General features: G+C 41.8%; 1 protein-coding gene across 3 annotated transcripts; it reads left to right on the top strand.

The window, feature by feature from the left end:
* Positions 1-11,670: 11,670 nt before the first annotated feature.
* On the top strand, positions 11,671-20,243 carry IFIT2 (interferon induced protein with tetratricopeptide repeats 2). 3 transcript variants are annotated; one of them, XR_014777496.1, is made up of 3 exons: positions 11,671-12,285; positions 16,925-18,675; positions 19,592-20,243. XR_014777496.1 is itself a non-coding variant. In XM_084773457.1 (3 exons), exons 2-3 carry the CDS (start codon positions 12,281-12,283, stop codon positions 18,333-18,335), a joined length of 1,416 nt encoding a protein of 471 aa, XP_084629583.1. In that variant the 5' UTR covers positions 11,671-11,954; positions 12,133-12,280; the 3' UTR covers positions 18,336-19,557. The 3 variants fall into 3 exon arrangements, 2 of the variants coding, with proteins under 2 accessions (XP_084629583.1, XP_084629582.1); XM_084773457.1 differs by lacking the exon at positions 19,592-20,243 and having other exon boundaries at positions 11,671-11,954; positions 12,133-12,285; positions 16,925-19,557; XM_084773456.1 differs by lacking the exon at positions 19,592-20,243 and having other exon boundaries at positions 16,925-19,557.
* Positions 20,244-21,751: the final 1,508 nt, after the last annotated feature.

The following is a 21,751-nucleotide window of genomic DNA, read 5'->3' as shown; positions in this document are numbered from 1 at the left end:
AATTAGGATTTGGAATTTTCTTCAACATCTAGTTTGCATGTGAGATGAATCTAAAGCATATTTTTTAAAATTAGAAAGGAAAAGATAATTTTTCCTGATATGTTTTTCTTCTTTCTATTCCAAGATAAATGGAAGTTTCTGAGGTAAGATGCCCCAAAATTCCTTTAATGATATCCTCACTGAAGGGAAGTGCAGAATCATATTTGGTAAATGACAGCCAAATAGTGGTTATCTTTCTCTTTGTAAGTACAATCATCTTTTTTTAAACTTTATTTAGTATTCTGTAGTTAAAGTTTAACACACTCTCAAATGAACTTATGGGGCTTGGTTTTTATCAATTCCAAAGGAAAGATCAGAAAAGCAAAATAGGGTCAGCATTTCCCTTTGCTTTTGGAGTTTCTGCATAAATAACATTTCAGTATGGATCTAATCTCAGGTTTTGTTTTGTTTTTTATATTGTGGACATTGAGACTTCAGCTGATAGACATCCTAGAACTCTAAAACTATCACTCGTTAGTAGCCGGCTTGTCTGCATGGGCAGGGTACTCATCACTGATGGCTACCAACGTGTATATGGAGGATAGATGTTTGTGAAGGCTCTTAGAACTGCTTGCCTCATCGCCTGGGAAAATTAGAGAGGATGTGGCCCTCGGGTAGACTTTTCCTTGAAAAGCTATAACATTAGTGCACATTAACTCTTACACATTTAACATTTGTTTATTAAAAGCAACCCATAATACTAAATACAATTAAAATGCTTTACTTTTTTTTTTTTTTACTCACAGGAAGACAAAATTTACAATGAGAAACTTCAGCGAGAAAAATATAAAAGATGACACAATTTTTCCTCTTAGTACTTTTTGGGCAGTTTTTAATCGAAAGTCTGAGCTTCGAAAGAAGCTTCTGAAATAGGTGATATTGATCCTTTGCAGGGAAGAACTGAGGCATGTTCACACAGTGGTGAATGGTGGAGCTGAAATAATGTAGTTTAGCTCCTCTTCCCTCCTTGGGTGTGTTGCATAAGCTCTCTGAACCTGTGAGGGGCTCCCTGTAAGTGTCAGGGAAGCAAACCACATGAAGAGATGAGAATGAAAACCTGGTTCTGATTGGCTTCATCAACCTGGATCAGACTTCAGGGAGTCTAATGTCAGGTGGTTCATTGTCAGCATATTTAAAACACACTGCTGGCGGCTGGAGAGATGGCTCAGCGGTTTAAGAGCCCTGTCTGCTCTTCCAAAGGTCCCAAGTTCAATTCCCAGCAATCACATGGTGGCTCACAACCACCTACACTGAGATCTGGTGCCCTCTTCTGGCCTGCAAACTCACATGCAGACAGGACATTGTATAAATGACAAATAAATAAATCTTAAAAAACAAACAAACAAACAAACAAACCACCGCTGGAAAGGACATCTCTGGTTCTGGGTTTCAGCACCAAATGAATGAAAAAGAGAAATAAAATGCTTTCTGCTTCTCCAAGGAATGGTGAAAGAGGAGAAAGTTTATTATAGATATATGAGAGAGCATAGTCAGAGGCAGAGATGTCTGGAATAGTGCCAAGTGGACATGACCTTGAGCCATGTGAGGAGAAGCGGGAGGGGAGGTAAAGGGGGATGCAGGACAGATGCAGCAGCCAGGAAGCTCACAGGTACAAAGAGAGCAGGGAACTGAAATGCTGAGATAAAACTGAAGGTGTGACTACTTAGAAACTCCTTTACAACGTACATGTGACCATGAGGGTGGGTTCTGTAGCTAAAAGGTCTAGAATCTAGTGTGCTTTCTGACAGACAGCATAGAGATCAGCAAGCTATAAAAATACGTATGACATCCCTCCTAAGGATCAGCAATGGCCTAGGGGGTGAGGAGTCTGGGATCATTTGAGTGATATCTGCTTCTATAGAAAAATGTGGGTGAGGTCTGCCTCAAGGGATGGCACAACGGTCACTAGGTTCTTTTTTTTTTTCAGGCACCAGATTCTCTCTCTCTCTCTCTCTCTCTCTCTCTCTCTCTCTCTCTCTCTCTCTCTCTCTCTCTTCCTTTCCCCCTCTCTATCTATCTGTGTGTGTGTGTGTGTGTGTGTGTGTGTGTGTGTGTGTGTGTGTGTGATTTTTCAGGACAGGGTTTCTCTGTGTAGCCTTGGCTGTCCTAGACTAACTTTGTAGACCAGGCTGGCCTCGAACTCACAGCGATCTGCCTGCCTCTGCCTCCTGAGTGCCACCAATGCCTGGCTAGTCACCAGATTCTTAACAAAATCTACTCCCAGCCTTCTGGGTCAGAAAACAGGTGTTTTTTCTCCTCCATTGAGAAGAGGTTCCTAGTTTAACATTCCTTGTTTCCCAAGTGACCTGTGGACACAGGACCTTTGTACCCTATCCTACCCAAAACATCTTTTCTTTTTGGCAAATGGCCATATCTCATGTAGTTGATTCTTCCAAAGGCCTGAACAAAACTTCTCTTTCATAACAGCTAGTGGTAATATTAATATTAATACTGATTACTGTTGACAACAGTTCTCCTGATGTCTTCTGTGTCAGCAGCCATTTTTACATTTCTAGTTCTCTGGTGTTACATTCTGATCCTCCCTGAAGTTACATTTTCCTCTTATTACACTTCCTTACCCACACTTCCTCCAAACTATTCAGTTGCCGTTGAGTTCACAAACAGGAAGGTCAAGGCTCCTGAAACATCCTTTTCCTTCAACAGGAAGCCAATAAAGCTGAATGTTGATTTTTTATTTTTATTTTTATTTTTTACCAAGATACTTTTCTAATGAGGACAACTCGTAGAGGCTTTGCTTGACAGAGTTCCGGAGATCTCCGACTGTCCAGTATGATCTCTAGACATCTAAAACAGCTGTTGAGGCTTTGCTTGACAAAGTTCCAAAGATCTGTGGCTGATCACCACTGCCCTTAAATATTATGTATGGTCCAGGTGTAATTTTGCTTAAAATTCTGCCTTTTCTCCTAAAACTGTCTTTCTCCCTATTTCTCACTTTGACTCAGCCCTAATGAAATTCACACAGAGAAAACTTTTTCCCACAGAGAATGTTGAAGGAAGGCATCTGGCCAAAGGCTTAAGAAAATTATATATATATATATATATATATATATATATATATATATATATATATATATATATATATATATATATTTTCTCTCTCTCTGACTATGAGCACCCAAACAGAAACTGCATGAAAGAAAGTTAGGACTTTGACATACCAGCACCTGACTAGATACTTTTAGCTATAAAAAAGTTTTGTTAGAATCTGCTTTGAGAGCAATAGAAGGTGGACTTGGAACATCATGCTTTACAGATATTTTACAATTGAAGACCTCTAGAATACCTGTTTGTTTGAAACTGGGAGTAAGTCAAGCTTTTTCTTTATTAGAGAACATTTAGGTCAAAGTATGTTGCTATGACAATCATGTAAACACAGTGACTTAAGCTTAGGGAAATTTATGATTAAACTTTCCTAAGTATTGTTTAAAGAATAATAATCAGGTTATGCTGACCATTGCTTGGAAATTGATTAATTTTTGCTATATGATTATTATACGTTATACAGAACTGTTTGTATTGCCTGGTTAGACTGTTCTCTTGCTTTTTTGATTTTTAAGTGTCCTATTGATTGTAAAAGATGAAAAAATCATGATATAATCTGTAATGAAAAAATTGAACTTAACTTAAAAAAAAATACTAGGGTTGGCCCAAGGAGAACAACAAGCAAGTGACAGACAGAAAGGTAAGGGTAAGAGAAAGAAGGAACAGACACTGAAAAGTAAGTGAGAGCAAGCAAGACAAAGACAGATAGAACAGTAACCATGTGAGGGAGACAGAGAAATAAAGGTCTCCTGGGCTTTAAAACCTTCAGTTTGTACCGCATATGCCTGGGTCTCCAGTATTTCCCTCTCCTGTGTTTCTCACCGTCTCCTCAACAGCTGGTTCCTATTACAGCCAGCTGGTTCCTGTACAATTGCTTTCCCTTAATCATGTGTTTACCACCTGCTTAATTCTCCCTACCGTGGCTCTACCAAGACTTTCTCTTCTCTCCTTGTAACTGTTCCCAGAGCTGGTCTGTGGGAGGAGCAGTTACCCTTCCTCAACACCCCTGTGCTTTCTTCTCTCAAGAATCTATAGTCAGCTCAGATTTCTGAGCAGCAAATCTGCCTAATCTAGAGCACAAATGGACAGCAGGGCAACTTTCAGCCTGTGACCACTGGGTCAAGCCTATGCTGTTGTTTTTTTCTTGAATTGATTCTTTGAAACTGGGTCTAGTATCTTTGAAAACCTCACAATTTTTCCAGAGTGTTGGCTTTGGATATCTGCTTAAATACTTGGCATGCTTAAATGGAGAGTAGAAGTCTTTTGCTGTCCATTCATATGTGTTTAAGTCCCATGGCATTTCCAGAATCACACAGCTCTTCTGCAAGGAACACTAGCAGAAGCTCACCCATGAAGTGGCCTCAATGAAGTGAGGATGCCTGGTGTGGTCCCAGAAAGGGGCGGGGCTGTCTCACTCTGTTGTCTGGCCACATTTCCATCAGGGAAGGGAGTGACCTCTGCATACAGACTCTTCTAAGCTCTTGTTTTTGTGCTTTGCATTTCAAAGGGTCAGTTCATTACATTATTGGAGCTGCTATGAGCTCTGGACTGGACGCAGTCAATTCTTCCGTGAGGATCCACAGTGCGTGGATAAGCCAGAGTCTATATCTCTGAAATCCCCAAAGCCTCCAGAGAAGCCAAGCTTGATCAGACGGTGCCCAACCTGTCCACTCCCATCCACTCCTTGCTGGTTTTGTTTTGGGGGGGCAGTAGGGGGCAGGGTTTGAGACAGGGTTTCTCTGTCTAGCCTTGGCTGTCCTGGACTTGCTTTGTAGACCAAGCTGGCCTCGAACTCACAGCGATCTACCTGCCTCTGCCTGCCAAGTGCTGGAATCAAAGGTGTGCGCCACCACATCCCACTTGCTGGTTTGTTTTTAATCCTCAGTGGTCTTTAAAAAGGAAAAGAAAGCATATTCAAGGAAGATTTTCCTTAGGGTAAAAACACTATTAGTACACTACAGATATCTTTAAAAACTAAATATGAGCATAAGGAAAAAGTTCATATTGTCCTTGTATTTCATAGTTGAAGATGGACATGATACCTTCTTTTTATCTTTTCATTTAATGATGCATTAAATTTTCCTTTGTTGCTACTTTTTGTTTGTTGTTTTGTTTTGTTTTGTTTTTTCGAGACAGGGTCTCTCTATGTTATCTTGGCTGTGTGGACTTCCTTTTGTAGAGCAGGCTGGCCTCAAACTCACAACTATCTGCCTGCCTCTGCCTGCCAAGTGATGGGATTAAAAGCCTACCCCACCACACCCGGCTGTTGCTACATTTTTAATGACATGAATATAATAAGGATGTTGCTAATAAGTCCAAAGGGGAGAAGCTTGCCTTTGTAGGAGAGGAGAACCAGTGCACAGGGGAGTGAGCTGTACCCAGGGAAAGCGTGGGAGCCAGCATGGTGGAGTAGGTGAGAAGGGCCAGGGCCCTCAGCGGCTTTGATATTTATGACAGGAATATGTTACTAGGGACTAGAGAAGCCTGGAGACTACAGTGGGCTTTGATACATGACCATGGGTACATGTCAGCCGGGAGCCAGGTGTGGCCTTTAGAACAGGCAAGGGAAGATAAGGGAAGTGACTTTTTTTTTTGACAGACAGACAGAAAAACTGGAGTCACGGGTTCCTATGGAATGCTACTGTGAGCTTTTTATCTCTCCAGCAGTAACAGTCCAGCTTGCGCTGAGTCGAGACCAGGTCCAGAGGCCGGCCCTTCTGGGGTGGTCGGGGCTTTTCCTTTTGGACCTAAGAGATGCTGTATATGAGAGTGCCACAGCGGATCTCTCTCCACTCACTTTGCCTTTCCTTCCATTTCTTCCATCTACCTCCTCCTTCCTTTTCTTCTCCTCCATTCTCTTGACTTCTTTTTTCCTTTGTTACTTAGTTCTTTTCTCCTCTTCTAGTCCAGATTCATTTCCTAACTAAATCAAATGTTTGTGTTGAATTGCTAAAAACAGTAAGTTTCAGGATGGGACTGCAGAATCCCAGCTCCCTTTGGTCCTATTTTTGACTCTCCAAAGGCAGACAGGCACTGAAAACCTCACTCAGCGCCTCTTTTGTTACTTATCACTATGCCTTTAAATGATGTGAGTACATTGGTGGTTCCCGTTCTTTTACATTTTAGCCATTATATATTGATTTCCTAATGCATAGCTTTTTTTCCAACATACATGTATAGATGCACTCACACATGCACACACACACACATATACACATGAATGTATACATGATTACATATACTCCTTGCAGTGTTGTACACAATTTTTGAGCCTTTTTTCGGGGGGAATTATGCATTATAAATCACATTGTTCTTTTGCTTTGTCCAAATGTAAACAGGTTAGGCTTTCTCGACTTCAGAAAATACTGCCTGTCTGTCTAGCTCTTCTCGTATTTCCAAGATTTTGATGTATTTCATGGGATTTTCCATGTTTAGTCAAGGTCTTCACAAACTTATCCATGGCAGAAGGGACATATGGCCCCTATCAGCCTCGAAGCTCTACCAGTATCACAGGTACTTGTTATATGTTTCAAGGTCCATGCCAGCATCCGAGCCATTCTCACCCCCTCCTCTACCTAAACTCCTTCCACCTGACCTCATGTCAGCTACTACTGGCTGCTACTGCTGTTCTCCCTGTACTCATCCATCCATCCATCCATCCATCTATCCACTCTTACTACTATCTCACTATCTCCCACTTTTCCATTTCCCTTGTGCTGGCCATGGGCAATCTAGTTTTTTCTCTCTCCCCTCTGGATTCTTCCAGGTGTCCTCTGCGCTCTCTCTCTCTCTCTCTCTCTCTCTCTCTCTCTCTCTCTCTCTCTAATATCTAGAGTAAAAGCCTTAACCATTTCATGGAGCAGCCATGTCACCAGTTTCTTTATTGCACACCTTTGCATACAACCTGGGGCTAAACAATCAACATGTGAATTTTCTGGAGAAAAGGGGGACATAATTCAGTCCATAGCAGTTCTGTGTACTGCCCTGTTCACCTGGCACACGGCGCCTAGAATGCAACTGCAAAGTGCATTGTACTCAGTAAGCATTTATTGACTATGTGAATGAATGGTGAATGAATAAAACAAATATTCTTAATGTTCTATCAGGAACAGAGGCCAGTTTCTCCAACATAAATTTATTTCGAAGTTTCTCTTCCGATTAGGGATATAGAGAAGCCATTTAGTTGTACAAAGTTCCCAGTCAAAGATGGCTCAAATGCAATCTCAAAATTTACTGTTAACGAATCGCCACGCATCCTCCTCTCGATCCTCCTTAGAGTCTTCTGTGGACTGTACTGTCCTTATCCTGTACTATGTAGCTAATATCCACTTATGAGTACATACTATATGTGTCTTTCTGGATCTGGGTTACCTCACTCAGGATGATCATTTCTAATTCCATCCATTTGCCTGCAAATTGCATGATATCTTTGTTTTCAATAGCTGAGTAGTATTCCGTTGTGTAAATGTATCACAATTTCTTTATCCATTCCTCAGATGAGGGACATCTGGGCTGCTTCCAGTTTCTGTCTATTAAGAATAAAGCTTCAGCCGGGCGTAGTGGCGCACGCCTTTAATCCCAGCACTCGGGAGGCAGAGGCAGGCGGGTCGCCGTGAGTTCGAGGCCAGCCTGGTCTACAAAGTGAGTCCAGGATGGCCAAGGCTACACAGAGAAACCCTGTCTCGAAAAACCAAAAAAAAAAAAAAAAAAAGAATAAAGCTTCTATGAACATAGGTGAACAAGTGTCCTTCTGGTACAGTGAAGCAGTTTTTGGGTATATGCCCAGGAATGGCATAACTAGGTCTCTAGGTAGAATTATTCCCAATTTTCTGAGAAAATGGCAGACTGATTTCCGGAGTGATTGTACAAGTGATGGAGGAGTGTTCCCCTTTCTCCACATCCTTTCCAGCATGTGCTGTCACTTGAGTTTTTTGTCTTAGCCATTCTGAGGGGTGTAAGATGGAATCTCAGAGTCACTGTGATTTGCATTTCCCTAATGACTAAAGGCTTTAAGTATTTATTTGAGTGCTTCTCAGCCACTAGAAATTCCTCCACTGAGAATTTTCTGTTTAGCTCTGTACCTCATTTTTTTTAAATTAGTTTCTTTTTCAATTCTTAGTGTTTAATTTCTTGAGTTATTTATAAATTTTTGATATTATCATTATGTTGAATCCCACTCAGAAGAGGAAATAGAATAGATATAGGAAGTGGATGAAGAGAGGGAATTGGGTGGGAAGAGGGGAACAAGGATGGGGATCAGATGTGGGCAGAGTAGGGGTGGGAGGAGAGAGAGCCGGGAGAGAGAAGGGAAACCAAGGAGGGAGGAGGGCATCTCTGAGACAAGCTGGAGATTGCCACAGGGTAGGCTCCTAGGAAGTCCTAGGGGACTCTAGCTGAGACTCTTAGCTGTAGGGCACATGGAGACCGAAGAGGCCACCTCCTAGCCAGGCAGGACTTCCAGTGGAGGGAGGGATACACCAACCCACCCACAAAGCCATCATCACCAAATTTACCCCGCCTACAAGACATGAAGGGATAAAGATGGAACAGAGATTGAGGGAGTGGCCAACAAATGACAGGCCATACCTGAGGCCTACCCTATAGGAGAGAGCCAACCCTGACACTATTAATGATACTCTACTATGCTTGCAGACAGGAGCCTAGTGTAACTGTCCTCTGAGTGTCCCCACTGAACAGCAGATTGAAATAGATGCTGAGAGGAGAGGGAGAGGATAGAAGGTTCCAGAGAGGATGAAATCCTCAAGAAGCCCAATAGAGTCAACTAACCCTGGCCCATGAGGTTCATAGAAACTGAAGTACCAACCAAAGAACAGGCATGGACTGTACTAAGCCCACAACACATATGTAACTGATGGGCAGCTTGGTCTTCATGTGGATCCCCTAGCAAGTGGAGTGGGGCTCATATCTGACATGGACTCTGTTGCCTGCTTTTGGATCACTTTCCCCTACCTGCCTTGTCTGGCCTCAATGGAAGGGGATGCACTTAGTCCTTATGTGATATGATGTGCCAGGGTTTGTAAGGGCAGCAGGAGAAAATCCCTTTTTCTGAACAGAAGGGGAGGGGAGACAGGGGGCAGAATGTGAGAGAGTGGGACCAGGTGGAAATGAGGGAGCAGGCTGGGATCAGCATGTAAAATGAATGAATAAATAAATTTGATTTAAAAAAAGAAAGAAAGAAAATGTACTAGTAAGGAGTTCCTGAATGGGCTTGAGGAATAGCTCAGTGATTAAGAATCCTTCCTGTTATTACAGAGGACCAGCGTTTTGTTCCTACCAGACATCAGGTGGCTTACAACTAATTGTAATGCCAGCTCCAAGGTAACCAATGCCCTTTTCTGGCCTTCACTGGTACCCACACATACAAACACATACTCAGAAATACACATTTTTTTTTAATTTCTAAAAAAGAAGTTTCATACTCCTCATTTCTTTTATATCAGAATGCCATAGACTGGGTAACACATAATGACTAGACACGTATTGTCTCACAGTTCGGAGGGCTGTGATAAAGAAGATGGAGGAAGACCATTCCGGGTGAGGCTCAAGGTGAAAAAGCAAAGAGGTTGAAAGAAAGAGAAAGAGGGAATTGCTCTTCTAGGGAGACCTACTCCCATAATAACATTATTGATCCATTAATTTTGAGTCATTTGTTCCTATGTCTCAACCTCCCACTACCCACCAGGCACCCCTCTACTATACTGGCACAGGTGAATCAAGTTTTCTAACATGAACTTCAAGTGACACACTTGAGCCAGGGCAAAAAGAAATGATGGTGAGGCTATTTCTGTGTTAGTTAAATATCTATGACTATAACAAAATACTCAAGTCAACCAACTTAGAAGGAGAAAGGATGTATCTTGACTCCTGGTATTAGAGGTTTCAGTACACAGTAATTTGGTATCTTGTCTCCTGTTGTTAGAGGTTTCAGTACGTGGTAACCTGGGTTTGTAGCAAACACATAGTAGAGAGAAGAGGCCAGAGAAGGCTCTTGTCACATGGTGACCAGGAAGTAAAGAATAAGACAAAAGGGTCTATTTTCCAAAAATCCATTTCAAAGACATGCCATCATGTCTTTGCACCGGCCCCATTAGCACTATCAGCTGGTAACCAAGTCTTTGGGGCATGGCCCTTTGGGGGAGACATATAATCAAACTATAGTAAGTTTTGAGGAAGAAAATAGAAATGCAAAGCTGGCTTAGTGGCTACACTAATTGTTGACGTTCATTTGGAAGATCACGTTAAACATATCAGCTTGTAGGTGGTACAGAAAGAAACCCAGAATCCCCTTTCACAAGCTGGCCATAGTGTGATCCAGACAACACACCTGGAAACGTGATAATTTTCCAGCCAGTGTGACTAGCACTCGATTATCTATTCTCTAGCCCATTTAGGTGGATGAAAGATCAGTGGACTATTTTTTACATAGGAAAAAAAAAAGAGGATCAATTTGTTTAGAAGTCTTAAGAAAAGGGATAAACCAACATTCTAAATAAGTAAAGAGTTCTTTTCACTCACATTCAATATATCTTATGGCTCCCAGACTTGTGCATGCATTAGAAAGATCTGGCAGGATAATTAACGAGTGACTTTTGGTCTCATTCACTGAGGGCAGGCCTGAGATCTTTTCTTTCCCATGCGCTGATGATGCTACTGGCTGCCGGCCACAGTGGGGGAAAACCTTGCTTTGCACCACCTACAGCAGGGATAACTCCTCAAGGTGGCTTTCCTCATTGAGAGAACAGCAGCCAGTCTCCCCTTTTAAGCCAGCCCATGGCCGACATACTCAGGAAAAGACACAGAGATTTGTAGCAGCGAGAACAATCAGCCTTTCATTGGATGGTGTTTTTTTTTTTTCTAAAAGGAGGGGTCAGTTTCCATTTACCGTCAAGCCTGCATGCTCACCCTTTCCCTGCCGCTAGATCAGCTGCTGCATCCTCGGCTGCTGTAGTCTCATCATACTCACAGAACACAGAGGCCACTGTGATTTCTAAAGGGTAAATTAGGGCGTTGAGCTCTCCAGAACACGCTAACCATGAATACAGCCTCTCCATAGTCATCTCCCCATCCAGTGCTTTTGTGTGTGTGTGTGTGTGTGTGTGTGTGTGTGTGTGTGTGTGTGTGTGTGTGTGTGATGTTAACAGTTTTATCCAACAGTTTTTATGCAAATTCAAAACCTAAAACCAATTTCACAGTATTCCTAATTCTGTGTTTGATCATTTCCTGCAGCTGGGGGGTGGGGAGGGCGGGTCTCAAGGAAGACAGGAATATTTAGAATGCTCTAAGAGTTCTTTGCCTCAGGACATCAGTGGCTATGACTGGTCATGGTCACAGAATGTGAGAGCATTTCCGGCTCTGGAAAAAAACCAAACATCCAAAGTTTAGCCTTCTGGTCTGTAGTTAGTGATTTTGGTTAATAATTATATTAGCTACTAGGAGCCAGGCATAACTCCAGAGCATTTCAGTCAGTCAGTCACTCACACAAATCCGCCCCATCACCATGATGATCAGGTTTTTGTATTGTTCCCAATTCAAAACAGGAGAAACTAAAGCAGAGGCAGACAGCACCTTGCCAGAGAGCCACAGCATAGACGTGCAGATAGATGGAAGCAGAGCTCAGGCTTGGAGTGTGTCCTCTCCCTCAGCATCTGCATTTGGAGTCCCTGCTGTGTCGTGCAGCTTGCACTGATCTGTTTCCTCCAGCTCAGTGGAGGAAACAGACCAAAAACCCCTGCCCCAGGCAATAGAAACTGTTCCTTTCAGTGGAACTGTGGATCATAAGGGTGATGAGGGTGAGGACGGCTATCATTGTAATGATGAAGCAGGATGCTGGGGTGAGGATTTCCTTCTCCAAGTTAAGTAGTTTCTGTGATACGGATCCAAGGACATCAGTGGGTGATGACTCACAGCATGAAATTGGATCCTGAGAGGCTTGGCTCTTTTTCAATCATTTGGCATAAAAAGTGACATCAGTTTTGCTTTCTGGTTTCCATTTCTCTTTTGTGGGGTCAGCTGCAGAGAAACAGGAAAAGAAACCAGCAGCTGCTGTTATATATGGGCCTGTTAGCGCCTCATTAGAAGTCAGAGGAAGAGAGTGCCTGGAGAGTGCCTGCAGCCCTACACCCAGCCCTTTGACACAGCTGAGAGTTACAGGGCTATCATGAGGTGAGTCTTTCCTTTCTCTGATGCTGTGGGAGGTGTAGCCAGGCTTGATGACAGCTGCAAATCCTAAACAGCCACGGTCCGGTCCGAGAGAGGCCAGTCCTGTTTTTGTGTTGGTTTTTGACTTTTTAGACCTCTGTGCCTAGAGTTATAAGTATGTCAGAAAGATGCTCAGTTGTTTCCTCCAGCATGTCCTGATCTGTTCACCTGGCAGCTGAGAGCTGAGGTCAGAGTTGTTTGATCTAGCAAGGGCTTCTTGTAAAGATGAGCCTGGGGGAAATGCTCTTGTGCTCCATCTCTCTCTCTCTCTCTCTCTCTCTCTCTCTCTCTCTCTCTCTCTCTCTCTCTCTCCAAGATTAAATTGGGAGTATATAATAAGAGTATTATTTAACAGAAGCATTCTCTTTAGATTTCTTTACTGTTAAAGATGTAGCTAGGCTACTAACCCTGCTTCCTGGTAATCGGAATTTTGTTTGTAATTGCCAAATTGATCTCAGAATTGCATTAGGGTTACTAGCTTAACAGAACACAGAAACTAATGCCTCCCACTGCCTCTTAGATTTATTTTCTGTCTGGTCATCCTAACTCTGACCCAACTCAAACCTTGGTGGTTGCAGGGTATAACATAAAAAGTAAAGTACAGGCATTGAGTGTGTAGTCAGTACAGTTCAGATGTAGTCCTTGCCACTTATGCAGCTAACTATCAACTGCACAAGTCAGAAACTGTTGTATTAGAATACACAGCTGATCTATAGACAATATGGAAAAAAATAAGTGAGAATATACAATATTCCAGAGGCTTCTGTGCTGGGTTAGTTTGTTTCCTGTTTATTTTTTTATCTATTTATGGATAATACTGAAGGGAATATTACAGGAAGGAAAAATCTGTAAGAGTCACAAGGGTATCTGAAAAAGTTCTCCCTGCCCAAAGAAAAGGATCTAAGATGTCTATAACCCTCCCCTCCAGCCTTACATCTGATCCCTGGTATACAATATAAACCTAACAGAGAAAAATAAAATTTAAAGGGAAATTAAAACATATATGTAAAAGTATTAGTACATAACCTATGTGAGAAATCATCCATCTAAGAAGTAGAAATGGAAGAAGGGTATGTGTAATGATTAAAAATGACATGCCATGCAACCTATATGAATATTGAGAGATTTATTTGGGGAAAGGAAGGAAAGAGGACTTCAGTTCTAAGTGGGCCATGAGGGCGGGGGGCGGGGGGTAGGGAAGGCAAGGGAGAGAGAGACAGAGACAGAGACAGAGACAGAGAGACAGACACAGGCACAGAGAGAGAGACAGACAGACACAGAGAGAGACAGACAGACAGACCAAGACAGACACAGAGAAAGACAGAGACAGACACACACAGAGAGAGACAGATAGACAGACAGAGAGACAAACAGAGAGACAGAGACAGACGAGAGAGAGAGAGAGAGAGAGAGAGAGAGAGAGAGAGAGAGAGATCCTTAAAGAGAGTGCAAGATAGGTAAGAGAGTGAGAGAGGTGAAGAGAGAGAGAGAGAGACAGGGGTGGCAGGCTTGTCCTTTTATTGTCTGGCACACACCTGGTGGTGGCCAGGCGATGATGTCATAGGGTGCTAAGCAGCCTCAAGAGGCAGCTAGTGAAGCTACCCGTATGCCAACAGTATGGAGACTGCATTTCATTCTGAAATAGAGGTTTGAGGTGCTGCCAACATATATAATACAATTAATAGATGAAATATCCCAAAGGTGATAAAATGAGTAAAAACCAAGAATGATTGGAAATAAAACATAAGTAGTTAAAATGAGCAGCTACCCAAAGGGACTTTAATCTTATTACAATGGCATGTGCTCATCCATGTTTGGTGCAAACAATATTTTTCTCACAAAAGCAAGGACATGGAATCAACCTGGATGTCCAACAACTGATGAATGAATATTAAGGATGTGGTAAGTACAATGGAGTTTTATTCAGCCATTAAGGAAAAAAAAGAAAGAAAGAAAGAAAGAAAGAAAGAAAGAAAGAAAGAATTAGCTTCTCCCAGGGATGAGCTTCTTAACTGGTTACTCAATACAAAGTGTTCAGCCCTGAAACCACAAACAGACATACAACAAAAGAAGGAGTCAGCAGATCGTATTTATAGGTTTGTACACACACACACACACACACACACACACACACACACACACACACACAATATTCAAAGAAAAAGAAGCTGTTAATTTGAGAGTGGGGAGGAATAAAAGGGGCTAGAGGGAGGAGACAAACGAAGAGCTGAAGGGGGGGGAAAGGCAAAGCAGAAAGTGACACACTTATATTTTAATTCAAATGTATGTTTAAAAGAAAAAAAAATGAAATCATGTAATTTTCAAGAAAATGGGTGGAACTAAAAAATATCATACTAAGTAAGAAAGTCCAGACTCAGAAAAACAAACATTGCATGTTCTTTCTCATATGTAAATGTTAACTTCCCGTATGTATATTCAAGTAAATGTTTATAGATGTCAGGAAAGTAGAAATGGATCAGGGGAAGACAGGAAAGAGCCATTAGAAGAGATGGGTAGGGAAGGCGAGAGCCCATGTAACATAAAAATGAAGGTGGGAAAACTAGACATGGAAGGTTTAATCCAGGCTTAAGGGCACAGAAGCACAGAGAGACTAAGTCAGGGAAAGACACAGGGAAAGTATACAGTGCCAAATGAAATCAAATTTAAACAAAAATACATAAATATTTTTTATAATAAAGGGCTAACAGAATAATCCAACAGCATAAGACAGCAAAAAATGTTTAAATAAAAAGACAATACTAACATGATAAAAATCCCCCAACCACAGGCTAAACAAAGAAAACATATTAAAGATACATTAAAAGCTACAATAGGGATGGAGAGCTCTGTAGAGGACATCATACACTTTGTTTTCCACACCTACATCAGGTAGCTCCCAACTGTCTGAAATTCCAGCTCCAAGAGATACAGTGCCATCTGCTGGCCTCTGTGGGCACCACATTCATGTGTGTACAGACATACATGCATACTTTAAAAAATATTGTCATTAAAGGACAGAGCCAGGTGATCCCCAGCATTCCTACTTTTTGCTCCCTGACCCACTGAGACGTGAGGAGTTCCGTCCTATGAGCTCCACCATTCATTCCTTCTCTGCCAAGGGGAAGGGAACCCTTTTAAATCAGAAAGCAAAAGAAAACATTCATCACTTAAAATTTTACCTGGTAGAATAATAAGAAATAGATAAAAGTTGACTTTTAAAAATGAAACTAAGGAGCTACAGTAAATTTTGAAATTCTAAGAGAACAGAGAATTTAAACTTGGCACTGTGAAATGTCAGAAGAATAGAAACATGTAACTAAGATTTTTAAAATTCAACGGTAACTAAGAGATTAAGAGTAAAAGAAGAAAGTTACTATTTCTTTTTCTTTCTTTCTTTTTCTTTTTTCTTGCTTGTTTTTTTTTTCTTTTTTCTTTTTTCTTTTTTTTTTTTTTTTTTTTTTTTTTTTTTTTTTGACATGGTTTCTCAGTGTAGCTTTGGCTGGCCTGGATTCTTTTGTAGACCAAGTTGGCCTAGAACTCACAGAGACCTACCTGCCTCTGCCTTCCTGAGTGCTGGGATTACAGGTGTGTGCCACTGTACCTGGCATCCTGATTTTGTTAACAGTTTTTCAAGTAGCTCAAAGCCTGACAAACTTAGCAGGCAACATGAGTAATTACTTTGACCAGAAGACAGTTGTCCTTAAGGCAGTGTTTGAGAATGTGACCAGTAGTAGGTCAGCTTTTTGAGTGCCTCCACACTTTTTAAAAAGATTTATTTATTTATTTATTTATTTATTTATTTATTTATTATGTATACAATGCTCTACCTGCATGTACACATGCAAGCCAGAAGAGAGCATCAGATCACATTATGGATGGCTGTGAGCCACCATGTAGTTGCTGGGAATTGAACTCAGGACCTTTGGAAGAGCAGTCAGTGCTCTTAACCTCTGAGGCATCTTTCTAGACCCAAGTAAATAAGAGTGAAGAAGAATTTTCTTTTCTTTTTCCTTTCTTTCTTTTTGTTTTGTTTGTTTGTTTTGTTTTGTTTTGTTTTGTTTTCGAGACAGGGTTTCTCCGTGTTAGCCTTGGCTGTCCTGGACTCACTTTGTAGATCAGACTGGCCTTGAACTCACAGAGATCCGCCTGCCTCTGCCTCCCGAGAACTGGGATTATACTATTTCTTAAATAATGAGAAGCTTTATAAGAAACAGAGCCTGTGCTGGAGCCCAAAATTTTTTCAAAGCAAAGAGAGGAGCTAGTTAAGAGAAACAGTCTTTCTAGGAAACCCAACCCTCATCTAGGAATGATTCACCTCCCCCGTCAGTTCTTCAGCTTATAATGAGTAAAGTCATTGCTGCTTCCGCGTGGAGCAATCCAGACATATGCCAAATACTGGAAGAAAGGACAGGAAAGCATGGTCCTTGATTAGGTTTAGATAAACACTGTTCAGAAGGAAAAGATTTTTTCCCTAATTCCAGGCGAACATGTGATGTGTCCCCAAATAACTCTCTCTCTCTCTCTCTCTCTCTCTCTCTCTCTCTCTCTCTCTCTCTCTCTCTCTCTCTCTCTCTCTCTCTCTCTCTCTCTTTCTGTCTCACAGTGCAACCACTGAGAAATCCTTGGAGAGCAGACTGCAGCAGCTAAAATGCCATTTCACCTGGAACCTGATGGGAAGAGATGAGTCCTTGGACGAGTTTGAGGACAGGGTGTTTAACAGGAACGAGTTCCGGAACAATGAATTTAAAGTCGCCACGTGCAACTTACTGGCCTACGTAAAGCACCACAGAGGTCTAAACGAGGCCGCCCTGGAGTGCTTAGGGGAAGCTGAAGGCCTCATCCAGCAGCAGCACCCTGACCAAGTAGAAGTCAGAAGCCTGGTCACCTGGGGAAACTACGCCTGGGTCTACTATCACATGGGCCAGCACTCAAAAGCTCAAGCCTACCTGGACAAGGTGAGACAGGTCTGCGAGAAGTTTTCCAGCCCTTACAGCATTGAGAGCCCAGAGCTTGACTGTGAGGAAGGGTGGGCCCGGTTAAAGTGCACCAAAAACCAAAACGAGAGAGTGAAGGTGTGCTTTGAGAAAGCTCTGGAAAAGGACCCGAAGAACCCAGAATTCACCTCCGGATGGGCCATCGCGAACTACCGTCTTGACTACTGGCCAGCATCGAATGACTCCACTGGCTCTCTGAAGCAAGCTGTTAGTCTGTCTCCAGACAACGCTTATATTAAAGTCCTGTTGGCGCTGAAGCTTGATCCGATGCATGAAAATCAAGCAGAGGAGCTAGTTGAAGAAGCCTTAAAGAAAGACCCAAGTGAGACAGATACACTGCTCAGTGCAGCCAGGTTTTATTACAAGAGGCATGACGCAGACAGAGCTATACGGTTGCTAAGAAAGGCTTTAGAATCCCTGCCCCACAATGCCTATGTGCACTACCACATTGGATGCTGCTATAGGTCCAAAGTCCTTCAACTATTGAACTCAAGCCAAACTGCACTGAAAGGAAGTAGAGAGAACTTCGAGGAACTAATGCAGCTAGCACTGAAGCACTTGAGGAAAGCGGAGGAAGTCAAGGGGGTGCTTGACCGCTCCTGTAGCTATCTTGCTGGTCTTTATGTCATAGCACGCCGGTATGAGGAAGCGGATTACTACTTCCAGAAAGAATTCAACGCGGTGCATGCTCCTGGCGCTAAACAGTTGCTCCACCTACGGTATGGCAATTTTCAGTTTTTTCAAATGAAGTGTGAAGCCAAGGCCATCCACCATTATATGGAGGGTGTAAAAATAAAGCGGGAAACAAAGCCAAAGGCAAAGATGAGAAGCAAACTTCAAAGAATTGCCCTAAGGCGGCTTTCTAAAGATGAATATGATTCCGAGGCCTTGAGCATCTTGGCGTTTCTTGAAGAGCTGAACGGAGAAAGTAAGCAAGCTGAGAAAGACTCTGAGGGGGAAGTGGACGCTGCAAACCACGCTCCTTCGCCATCTTTGGATGAAGCAGGGGATGAACACTAATGACATGGGACCCATAGGGCGGCTTCTGGATGGAAACCAAAAACCCTTCCCAGGCCGCCGTTCAAAATACTTAACTCCTACAGGAGTAGGTATGGACTACAGCACACTGACTACAGCATTTGCCACGGTTATTGGGAACCCTGCTTTCAGATGTTAAGACCTGACTTGCTGGATCCAGGAGTAATCTGAGACAGGGACCAGGGTTTTGACAAAGAGCCTAGAGCTCTTTCTATTTCTTGAAAACAGTTCCCAAGGCGGCAATTCTTTAATCACCATCGGTGGAGACTTTGGCTTCGGTTTGTGTCTGGATTTATGCAAAGTAACCAAATTCCTCACATGGGTGAGTTTTCCACCCTTGAATTATTTTAGATATTGCACAGCCTTGTTCTACATAGATAACATGTCCATCAAAAAGCTGAGGAGCCAGGGCCACTGGCTCAGGACTGTAATCCTTACACTTGGAAGCTGAGACCGTGAGATTGAAGACAGCCTGAGCCTGAGCTGGAATGAGGATGGTGGCGAGTGATGAGAAGTGTACATGTAAATATTTAAGGATTATGTACATTACCTTGTTAGCTTGGGTGTGTTTATATCTACATAAGCACTATCATCACACAGTTATAAACACGGAAGGTAGTGATTTTGCTTCATTGAATAATTTCAAAACTTACAAAATAACAATAAAAATAACAGTTGCTTCACTGAATGATTTCAAAACTTACAAAATAGGTAGTCTATATTAATCGAGCTCAAACTAGAAACTCAATAGTGAGTTCCTGGTCTAAAAACAAACAAACAGCAGCAAAAGCTGTGGGAGCAAATCATTCCTCCAGCTTACCAGCCAGTCCTCAATCTGCAGTGTCCCACAAACATGAGTTCAATTGTTCCATTAACTCAGATGGCAACAGAATTTGAAACACCGAGGAAAGGGAAAACTAGAAGGACCGTATCTGTACAAACCAATAGGCTCGCGCAGCCACGATGCCAGACTTTCAGGAGGCGCATGGGGAGGCTTCTCCCCTCCTCCGCCCTCCTTGTGGTTATGATTCTGCATAGAAGGAAGGTGGCTTCTTTCTACCACAGTCATTTATTTCAAGCACGTAGAAACTCCAGTGGAGATTAAGGGAGTGCTGATTTATCCTTGATGCTTATAAACTCATGAGGGGAAAGTTTATAGTCACTATTAGGAAGATTTCTCTGTCAAATGAATATTTATTTTATTTTTTTAAAAATGCTGTAATGTACCCATATTACAGATTCCAGGAAGGCAGCTGAATGGAAGAACAACTTGGGGACTGAGGACATGGTGGAAGGACTTGGAAAAAGGCATATGTATTGGAGGTTGATTTTTTTTTTCTTCCACTAGAAATGTCACATACTAAGGGATATAAATACTTCGTTTAACTCTGAAAAAAAAATCTTCAGGAACATCACAAAATTGATACTTGGTGTTTTCTAGGTAGATCGTGAAAGACCTAAGCATTAAGGTTAGTGTGAAGCAACAGGGTCAAGTGGGCTGAGACTGTCAGCCGCCAGCTGGAGTAGAAAATATTTCTGCCCTGGGATTTAGTGTCTCCTGAAGTGTATATGAACACTATTCAGCCATTATATATATATATATATATATATATATATATATATATATATATATATATATATATATATATGACCCATAGATTGCTAAAACTGAGCATTCTAACAGCTGTAATAATGTTTCATGTTATTTTAAATATTAAAAAGTTTTGTATGCATTTAAGTCCATCAGTATTCACCACTTCTGGAAAAATAATAAACTGTGTTACTATATAGAATGTTAAGCAGTGTTCTGATTCATCTGAAATTTTACTGTACCCTCATTTTTTAAGACGCAAATACTGATAATAAAGAGTAGCATTTTTAACAGCCTTAGTGTCTCTTCTTTTTATATTCGATGTCTGATATTACACCTCCAGTTGGGGACAGATTCTGTCTTGACTTTTGTCTTAATTTGCTTTCCTGTTGCTGTGACAAAGCACAGACCAAAGCAACTTGAGGAGGAAAGCGTTTATTTAGCTTACAAGATAAAGTCTATTGTTGAGGGAAACCAAGACAGGAGTTCAAGGCAGGGACCCACTAAAAGACCACAGAAGGGTTTTAGACATAGCTTGATCACATCTTTCATAGGATGGCATCCCCTCCCTAAGGTAATATGTGGTAACAAATTAATAGACATGGGAACACCTCATGTTGACATTGTTCAAGAAGGGAATCTGGAGTGCCACCAAATGTGAGGAGGAACACAGAAATGCCTGCGGTCTTCTTCAGTTTCTAGAGAAGAGTTGGGTCAAATGATGTTCCCAGGTCTCAGATGTTTTTCTGAAGGAAAACATTACAGTTGTGCTTTATATAACCTAGAACATGCTGGCCTGTAAATATGCAAACTTGTATCTGTTACCAAAGCAGCTGTAACAACAACAACAAAACAAACAAAAACAAACAAACAAATAAACAAGCCTGGTGGTGCAGTTGACACTTGTGTGACCTCCTGCCTTGAGTCCCCTGGCTTCCCATTTCGCATGGTGCTAAGCCTCTCTGTGGGTGCTGGGAATTGAACCCTGGTCCTCTGCAAGATTAGCTGGTATTCTTAATCACTGAAACATCTCTCCAGCTTCTAACCTATTTTCATCCTTTTATTATCGTATGTGTATAGGTAAGAGTTTGGGCACATGTACCAGAGCATATATTCAGAGGTCAGAGGACGGCTTTGTGGATTTGATTCTTTGCTTCCACCTGCATTTGGATTCTGAGGATCTGATGCAGGTCCCTAGGCTTGCAAGGCAAGCACCTTTACTCCCTGAGCAACTCCCTTGTAACTGAGGACAAATTGTTCCCATTTTGAAGACTTATTTACTTATGTACTTATTTAGTGTGTGTGTTCGTGGGCGTGCTCTGGTACATGTGCCCAGCACCCACAGAGAGGCTCACAGCTATCTGTATCTCCAGCTTAGGCATCCTAGGCCCCCGACCTTCAGCCCCCTAGGAGACATCACTCATATACACATATCTCCACATAGACACACAAACACACACACACATGTAATTAAAAATAATAAAAGGAAATCTTCATTTAAAAAAAAAGATTTCTCATTTAAGTAAAGAAGAATAAAAATTAAATACATATTCTTGGGCTCATGACCCCCTAGTTTCTAACTCCATCACAGCCTGGTAACAGCCATCCTACTCTCAGCTTCCTGAGTTCATTTTTAGATTCTCCATATACATGAAATCCTGTGATATTTTCTCTGTTTCACTTTCTGTAAGATGCTCCAGACCCAGTCATGTTACTGAAAACACTACCCTTTTAAAGACTGGGTAGTATTCCACTGTGTTTATGTGAGTGTGTGTGTGTGTGTGCTTGTACATATACATTGCATCCA

The sequence above is a fragment of the Acomys minous genome, assembly GCF_964271855.1.
Source record: "Acomys minous genome assembly, chromosome: 2".
NCBI lineage: Eukaryota > Metazoa > Chordata > Mammalia > Rodentia > Muridae > Acomys > Acomys minous.
Note: the sequence above shows the minus strand (reverse complement) of the source record. Positions and strands in the feature narration are given on the sequence as shown.